This window comes from Nelumbo nucifera, chromosome 8, assembly GCF_055504915.1.
Source record: "Nelumbo nucifera cultivar China Antique chromosome 8, China Antique-T2T, whole genome shotgun sequence".
NCBI classification, from domain to species: Eukaryota; Viridiplantae; Streptophyta; class Magnoliopsida; order Proteales; family Nelumbonaceae; genus Nelumbo; species Nelumbo nucifera.
Window position 1 is genome coordinate 7955427 of NC_142656.1, and position 9338 is coordinate 7964764.

General features: G+C 52.3%; 1 protein-coding gene across 1 annotated transcript; it reads right to left on the minus strand.

The window, feature by feature from the left end:
- Positions 1-8522: 8522 nt before the first annotated feature.
- Positions 8523-9119, minus strand: LOC104592052 (uncharacterized). The gene has a single exon (XM_010251197.2). It carries the CDS (start codon positions 9117-9119, stop codon positions 8910-8912), a length of 210 nt encoding a protein of 69 aa, XP_010249499.1. The 3' UTR covers positions 8523-8909.
- Positions 9120-9338: the final 219 nt, after the last annotated feature.

Here is a 9338-nt window from a genome sequence, read left to right on the forward strand (position 1 = left end):
GGAGGCTGCTCGAACTGCCGAGGAGAATGCTCGTGCTGCTGAGGCTGTTGCTCGCCTCGCGCGGTCTAGGCAGGTGAGGTCTTAGAGAGATGCCGAGGCCATGGGAGTGGTGGTGAAGCATATGGCGGAATTAAAGCTGGACCTGGAGCACCAGGTCGAGTATCTTCAGGAGGATATCAGGGAGAGGACTCAGATCTTCTCTCAAGGCATCGAAGACGCGAAGAAGAAAGCTGTCAGTGATTATATTGCTTCGCCGGATTTCGATGATCTGATGGTGGACTCCTACAGGAGGGGTTTCAAGCTAAGCCGGTGGATGATCCGGAATACGTACCCCGACCTCGATACCAGTGCCATATCCACTTCGCGCATTACTCAAGAGATGGCTAATGCTGCGGATGCCGAACCGGACTCCGAGGGGGAGGCAGGTCCTTCGGGTGTTGTCGAAGTGGCTTCTGATAATGATGAAGTAGCCCCTGGCTTGTAATGGCTTTTTTTTTGAATGTACACATCTGAAATGAAATGGCTTTTTGTTCAAGTGCTGGTTGTCTTCGAGCTGCGTTTTTTGCCAAACTGACCATTTCGGTCCTTCAGTTCGTTTTCTGACACCTTTATGTGAAATGAAATGGCTCTAGTCGTCTTCGAGCTGCGTTTTTTGCCGAACTGACAATTTCGGTCCTTCAGTTCGTTTTCTACCTAGGCTTCAGGGTGCTTGCCTTGGTGGTTTATAGGTAGTATCTTCTTAAGTTGACGGCGTTCCATGCTCGGGGTACTTGTTTTCCTTCTAGGGTTCCGAGCTCGTATGCTCCCCCACCGAGTGCTTTCATTACTCTGTAGGGTCCTTCCCAGTTTGGTCCAAGTTTCCCTACGCCGGGTTCGGGCACCATGACCTTACGGAGAACCAGGTTGCCGACGCGGAAGTTCATCTTCTTCACCCGCGCATTGTAATACTGAGCTACCTTTTGTTGGTAGGCCGCAGTTCGGATGTGCGCGAGGTCTCTCACTTCGTCCAGTAGGTCGAGGTCGGTGCGTAACTCGCCCTCGTTTGTCTGTTCGTCGTACGCTTCTAGTCGCAACGTAGGCACTTCGATTTCCGCCGGGATCACCGCCTCGGTGCCGTAGGTGAGGTTAAAGGGGCTCTCTCCTGTGGCGGTTTTTTCCGTGGTTCGGTGAGCCCATAGAACACTTGGTAGTTCGTCTGCCCACAAACCTTTGGCTCGGTCTAATCGTGCTTTCAGTCCGCGGAGGATGGCTCTGTTCATTACTTCTGTTTGGCCATTTGCCTGCGGGTGTGCGACCGACGTGAAGTTCTGACTAATTCCCATACTTTGGCACCATGCTTGGAACTTGATATCTTCGAACTGTTTGCCGTTGTCAGAGATCAGTACCCGAGGTAGCCCGAAGCGACATACAATGTTCTTCCAAAAGAAGTTCTGTATGTTTCGGGCTGTAACTATTGCCAGGGGTTCAGCTTCTATCCACTTTGTGAAGTAATCTACTGCCACCACTAGGAATTTTCTCCCGCCTGTCGCTGGTGGGAATGGCCCCAGGAGGTCGATGCCCCATTGGGCGAAGGGCCATGGGCTGGTGAGGTATTTGAGGTCGGCAGCGGGCTGATGGTGGATGCTGGCATGCTTCTAACACTTGTCGCATTTTCTGACGAGCTCGATTGCCTCTGTCTTCATTGTCGGCCAGTAGTATCCTTGTCGAAGTGCCTTTTGGGCGAGGGCTCTGCCCCCCAGGTGTTCGCCGCACAAGCCTTCATGGATGTCGCGGAGTACCAGCTCGGCTTCGGCTGGGCGCAAGCATTGCAGATAGGGGAGCGTGTAGGATCGTCGGTACAACCGTTCGTCTATCATGACGTATCTGGCTGCCTGGCGCTGCACCCTCTTGGCTGCGTTGCGGTCGGCGGGGAGGGTTCCGTCAAACAGGAAGCTCGCGAGTGGGTCGATCCAGCTCGGCTCTGCTTCGGTGACGGGAGCGACATCTTCCGCTCCACCGAGAATGCTGGGCCGAGGTAAGTCCTCTACGTACACGATTCTCTTGGCGTTGTGGCTCGTGCTAGCCAGTCGGGACAGGGCATCGGCCTCAGTGTTCTCTGACCTCGGGATTTGCTTGATGAAGTGTGACTGGAAGTTGAGCAGAGCCTCCTTTACCTTTGCCAAATATGCAATCATTGTGAGCTCGCGCGCTTCGTATTCGCCTGTAACTTGGTTGACCACGAGCTGGAAATCACTACAGATAACCATGTGCTTTGCTCCGACCTTGTCCACTAGGTTTAGCCCGGCTATCAGTGCCTCGTATTCCGCCTCGTTGTTGGACGCCGCGAACTCAAAGCGTAGTGCGTATTCCAGTTTTGTTCCGCTCGGGCCGCGTAGCACTATTCCAGCCCCGCTGCCTTGTTGGTTCGAGGAGCCATCTACGTGAAAGATCCAGGGCTCCTCATCCCAGTTCGCGCTTGGTCTAACCAGGAGGGATGCCACACTGGCTGCTACTTCACGGGGTTCGGACTCGTTTGGCTTGGGAGCTCCGAGTTCGCCCGAACTGGGGATCTCGGGCTCGACCGGCTCGGGGGCTTCGAGGCTAAACGTGCATTTTGCGATAAAATCTGCCAAGGCTTGGGCCTTAATGGCAGTTCTTGGCTTGTACTTGAGATCATACTCGCTGACTTCGATGGCCCACTTCGTCAACCGGCCGGAAACCTCGGGTTTGAGTAAAACTTGTCTCAAAGGTTTGTCGGTTAGAACAATGATGGTGTGAGCCTGGAAGTACGGGCGGAGTTTCCGTGCTGCTACTACCAGTGCATACGCTAGCTTTTCTATCTGCGGGTACCATGTCTCTGCTCCCTGCAAGATTTTACTAACATAATATATGGGTCGTTGGACCCGGTCTGCTTCCTTTACTAGTACCGAACTGACCACCTCGTCACTAGCCGAGAGGTACAGTTCTAAGACTTCGCCTTCCTCGGGCCTAGCTAAGGTTGGCACACTGGCGAGGTAGCCTTTTAGCTCGTCAAACGCGAGCTGACAGTCTTGGGTCCATTCGAACCCTTTGCCTTTGATTGCTTTGAAGAAGGGTAGGCAACGATCTGCCGACTTGGACATGAAGCGGCTTAGAGCGGCTATGCGGCCGTTTAGCCTCTGGACTTCTTTTATTTTCCGAGGTGGTCTCATATCTAGGATGGCTTTTATTTTGTCCAGGTTGGCCTCGATACCGCGTCGATTGACAACGTAGCCCAGGAATTTGCCCGAGGTGACGCCAAAGACACATTTGTTGGGGTTCAATTTCATGTTATACTGACGCAGGATTTGGAAGACAGAATCTAAGTCTTGTATTAATTCTTGTGAAAACTGTGTTTTGACGACCATGTCGTCTACATAGCACTCTATCTTTTTGCCGAATAGGGGCCGAAACAGCCTATTTACAAGTCTTTGAAAGGTCGCCCCGGCGTTTTTTAACCCGAAGGGCATGACCTTGTAACAGTATAGACCGAACTCGGTTATGAAGCTGGTTTTTTCCTCGTCAGATTGGTCCATCCGGATTTGGTTGTAGCCTGAGTAGGCATCCAGGAAGCTTAGCAATTCATGTCCCGAGGTCGCGTCCACTAGGCGGTCGATCCTAGGAAGGGGGAAGCAGTCTTTCGGGCAAGCTCGGTTCAGGTCGGTGTAGTCGACGCACATGCGCCACTTGCCGTTTGCCTTTTTCACCAGCACAGGGTTGGCCACCCAGCTCGGGTAATGGACTTCCCTTATGAAGTCTGCCGCGAGGAGCTTCTCGACTTCCTCGTCGACCGCTTTCCAGCGCTCTGGGGCTAAGTTCCGTTTCTTCTGTCTAACGGGTCTGACTAAAGGGTCAGTGTTAAGTTTGTGAGTTATAAGACCAGGGTCAATACCAGGCATATCGGCCGCGGACCATGCAAAAATATCTAAATTTTGGAGTAAAAAACTTACCAGTTCGGCCCGTAGGGGTTCTTTGACAGAAGCACCAATTTGGAGTGCGCGAGCTGGGTCCGTAGGCGAGGTCGGGATCGCGACTGTTTCTTCTGTGGGCGAGGCTCGTTCTTCGCCTTGCTCCACGGGCCGCTCCAGATCGAGGTCGCCGATCGCCTTGGTTTTTCCCTTCAGGGCGTCAACGTAGCACTTGCGGGACTCGAGCTGGTCGCCCCGCGCTACCCCCACACCGAAGTCCGTAGGGAACTTCATGGCCAAATAGTAGGTGGAGAACACTGCCCGCAGGATATGCGTGATTGGCCGCCCTATTATGGCATTGTATGGGGAGGGGGTCGCGACCCCCAGGAAGTCGTGGTTGAGTCTGACCGCATAAGGCCACGTGCCGACTTCCACGGGTACCGTTATTTTTCCAAGGGGCCTGACTTCCTCTCCGCTGAAGCCCACCAGGGGAGTGCTTGCGGGCTTTAGTTTGCTCCTTGGCAGTTGTAGCCGATCAAACGCCGATTTGAAGAGGATGTCTGCCGAGCTGCCCGAATCTACGAGCACGCGCTTAACCTCGAAGTTGCTGATCCTTAGTTTAATGACAAGCGCGTCATCGTGAGGGTAGCGAACCCCTCGCGCGTCGTCTTCTGTGAAGAGGATTGGCTCTTCGGTCTTTGGCCTTTTCGGAGGGTTCTGCTCCCCGAGGACCGCTTCGCGAACTGAAGTCCGGGCTGCCGCCGATGTGCACCCTGCTACCGTTGAACCTCCCACAATTACATGGATGGTTCCCCGAATTGGCCTCTCTGCCGGAGGCTGTCGCTGCATTGGTTCGGCAGGCCTGCTGCTAGTCTCGGGGGCGTCCTTTTCGTGCTCGCCTGGCTGATTCGCTTTATTGCCATTATTGTTGTGCTGTACAAAGTTCCTTAAGTAATCGCGACGGATGAGCCCCTCTATTTCATCTCGGAGGTTATTGCACTCCTCGGTACTGTGACCATGGTCCCTATGGAAACTACAATACAAATTCTTGTTTCTTTCGTTCGGATTTCCCTTTAGGCGAGGTGGCCATTTCACGTACGGGGCGTCCTTAATCGTCATTAAGATCTCGGTCCGCCTCGTGTTCAGTGGCGTGTAATCCGTCCGAACTGGCAGGGGAGCTCAGAACGACTGGTTCAGTTTCGGGTCCCAGGCCGGGTTTTTTCGGTCGGTTGAGTTAGAGGGCTCGCCATCCCTCTTTCTTTTCTCGTTCCCGCCCTCGGTTCGCTGGTTGATTTCCTCCTCCATTCTCATGAACTTGTCTGCGAGCTTGAGGAACTCGGCCACGGTCGCGGGCTGGTTGGCTACCATGTGCCATTTGAACTCCTTGTGCGTCACCCTTCTTTTTGCTGCGGCGAGCTGCACCGCGGGGTCTAACCACGGTATTTGTAAGCATGCTTCATTGAATCGTTTGCCCCGTATGGGTTCTCCTTCCCTTTGGACTACCCCGAATATGCTTTCCTCTGCTCTCGGGCACCGTTTGCTGGTGACAAAGTGTGCAATGAAGACCTGCACGAACTGAGCCCAACACTTTATCGACCCGGGGGCCAGGTTCCTGTACCAAGTGCGGGCTACCCCCTTGAGGGTGGTGGTGAAAGCCATGCACATGCATGATTCGCTGGCTTTGGCGAGGTGCATTTGGGACTGGAAAGCGTCAACGTGGTCGTTGGGGTCGAAGGACCCGTCATACTTGTCTAGAGGCGGGAGCTTGAAATCTCTGGGCAAGGGGACTGCCAGGAGTTCTGACGCGAGGGGGGAAGGAACTGAGAGAATCAGGGCAACTCCTACCTCGTCCGAGCTCATCTCGCCTTTGCCTCTGAGATCTGACAGGACGCGGGTGGTGGTTCGTCGACCTCGACGGCGCCTTCGCTGCTGAGTGGGCCGTGTACTGGCACTGCTGGCCTCCGTGTTGCCGAGCTCGATGGGCCCGGAGTGCTGGTAGTCCGCTGCTGCCAGTGCGCCGAATCGGTTTTCCGCGAGTGGGAACTCCGGTTTGGAGCCCCGAGGTGCCGATCTCGCGGGCGAGGTTCCTGACCCGCCTGTGAGCTGCGAGGCGGGGATGACTTTTCTCTCTCTCTGGCCTGGGGACGAGGCCTGGCTGTTTGGGGGGATCTGGGGCCTGGAGGCCTTTCCTTGGTGTAAGCGTCCATCCTGCGGAGAGGCCTTGACCGGCTTCGGAGCAGGGTGGCGAGGTGGAAGTAATGGTTGGTTCGGTGGCAGTTGGGGGAACTGCTGTTGATAGTGATATTGGGAGAGGTTGTGCAACACTTGGTGCTGGTGAAGCTGGTGTTGCTGGAATTGTTGCATCTGGGCTTGCATTGCCCGCATGCACTGCATTAGGTCGTCCAACCGATTTTGGCTGGCTGCCAGGGGGATGGCGGTTGGTTCAGTGAGGGTAGTTTCGATGGGGAGAGGAAAGGGGATGTTTGTGGCAAGTAGGTTTGCAGGCGCCACTGCTTGTGGCGTATTCAGATTGGGAATTCCGTCCACCGAGAGGGGGATGGTGAACTGTCCAACACACACCACGGGAACTTGAGGCTGTTCCCCGGTGGTGTTTGTCTCTGTGCCGCGTCCGGCGTTGCTGGGGGAGGCCATGAGTATTGAGTTTTTCAAAGGAGAAGAAAGGGGTATGAAACTTTTGGAGGGAGGCCTTTTGAAGCGTTCCCACAAACGGCGCCAATTGATGATGCACAATCCGACCGATCTTAGCTGTCAACGATCTTGCCTCTGAATTGAGTGGCAAGGACCTAAAACGGAAGGAGAAGAGAAGCTCTGGGGAGAACCCGGCGTAAGGGCTCCGAAGCTCAAGTTAGAGTCTTTCAAAGGCAAGATAGACCAGATAGCGCAAAAGTTAGCATACCTCGTTCCGGGGGGGTAGGAGCCTTTTATAACCACCTCGCGCACTCACTTCCAGGCTTCCGTCAGATCGGGCATGATTACTTCTGAACCCCTGCCAGTTCGGATGTCATTTCCTCTGGCCGGACAGAACCGCCACTACTCCTTTTGTCGGAGTCGTCTCTACAGCTAGTGACGACGGTTGCAGGTGGCGGTAGCAGGAGGCCGTTTGAAGTGCGGCTGTCAGGCGTCAGATCCCAAATCAGTCAGGTGCGTCGCCCTTGGATACGGACGTCCTCGGTGTCGGGTACGTTTGGTCAGCCTGATGTTTCGGAAGCGAAGTGTTGGAGTGGCGAGCGAGGTGTCTTGAGTTCGGTTTGGAGTGTTCCGAGCTGCCATGGGCCAGCTCGGGTCAGCTTTGTGAGGCTTGGGGCCCAGTATAGTTCGTGCTCCTTGCAGGGAGCTCGGGTTCTCAGTAGGGAGCTCACTCTTAATAGGGAGCTCGGACTCCCAGTAGGGAGCTTGCTCTTATTAGGGAGCTCGGGCTCCCAGTAGGAAGCTCGGGTTCTTATTTAGGGAGCTCGGACCCTTAACAGGGAGCTCGGGCTCCTAGTAGGGAACTCGGACTCTTGGTAGGGAGCTCGGACTCAGTAGAGCGGTCTGGAGTTCGGGCTTGGTAGTGAGCTTGGACTTGCTTCTGATGTTCACTTCGGGCGCTCTACTGTCCCGAGTTGCTTGCTTTTGCCACATGTCGGGCGATTGCGAAGTCGGGCCAATTTTCCCTTCATCAGGAAGTACCTTGGGCAGCATGCTCTTAAATACATACTAGGAGTACCTTTCTGCTCCTCATTTGAGGGACATTTGTTGTATCGCAAGCTTGTCCTCGATTGAGGTTCTAGGAGTGAGTTCTGCACTTTTTTGCGTGAGAGATGGGATAATTATGAGTTACAACCTCTTTAATTGGGTCCAATTATGGTGTGAAAATTTAATGATGAAGGGAAACCCTTGGCCTCTCAATATGCATGGAAGCTGAGGTCATACAGTGGGGGAAGTGGAAATGAAATTATAAAGTGAGGAAGCATGCCAATTAAGGTACAAAGCTCTTCCAATCTCATGTCTTTAATTCTACATATCTTTTGTCAAGGTATCGTGTCTAAGACTCAATGCGAACATTTCATGAATCCTTGAGGGGGTGTGCTCATTGCAAGTTTGGATCCCCTACCCACACTCTCGTTATGGTTATACGTTGAATTCGCTCGCCAGTCTCCTTCTCATTGATCAACATCATTAAATATTTTCAATTTAATTTCTTGGAATCTTTTTGATATTAACATTAGGGATTATAGTTAATAAGGGCAATTTTTGGGTGTTATTATCAATAAAAATATTTTTTTTAAAAATATAATTTATAGAATAAAGTAATTTTTTTAAAAAAGTATAAAAAAAAGGTAAAAATACTATTCCTCTTATAGACCACCGAATAAATCTACCCATTGGTCATCCCCTCCACCGAATAAATCTACCCAAAGGTAATTTGTCTGCCTTTGTCCTCCCCTTTGGTCATCCTCTTTGCCTTCTTTTCTGCACCTTTGGTCATCCCCTCCACCTTCTTGTTTTCTTCTCCTTTGAAAGAGCTTCGTCCTCCCCTCTGCCTTCTTTTCTACACCTCTTGTCATCCCCTCCACCTTCTTTTCTTCTTCTTTGAAAGAGCTTCGTCCACCTTCATCCTACTCCTCCAAGTAGTGCATGATGAGGAAAAACAGAGACCATGCATTCCATTAAAGTGGTTTAAAGGTGGAAGGCGGATGAAGATCTTTCATGGCGATCTTGGCGATGGCCTTCGAAACTCCTCCAGGTAGTGCTGAGCTCTAGGCGCCGAGCATACTCATCTCTCAAAGTCAGGGTTTAGGAGGGTGGGGTTGAGGGGTAAAGACAAAAGCAGTGAACTGATTGGACTCTCCGGGAATCTGAATTTGGGACTCCGGAGATGGTAAAAGAATTCCTTGAAAGTTGGAATCGACACAAAATGAAACGAAGCTAACCGAACGGTGGTTAACTGAATGAAGCTAATCGAAAGAGTCCATCGAAAGAAGAAGAAGAAAAGAGTGGTGGTTAACCAGTGTAGATGTGAACACCGATGGCGATGAGGAAAATGGTGATGAGACCGAAATAGATGATGGCATGCACCAGAATGGATACACCACTTGTTTGCATGTTCCCAAACTCTACTATTCTGTTCCTTCCCGGTAGCTGGAACAACAACCTCGACATCAACAGCACGAACAACACCACCGCTACAACCACCAGACCCCAATCCACCATTCTCTCTCTAGTATCTCTCTTCTTCGTACAAGCGATAAAGAGCTACAGGTAATGATAAAAAATAAAGACAACAAAATGGACTGACAAAGCAGACAAGAAGAACAGACTACAAAAAAGGGAGGGGAGAAAATCTCCTGTCCGGTCGGGGCCGAATAACACGGGAAACAAAACTCCTCTTCTTCTTTTGCTTGACGATGAAGCTCTTTCATGACCATCAAA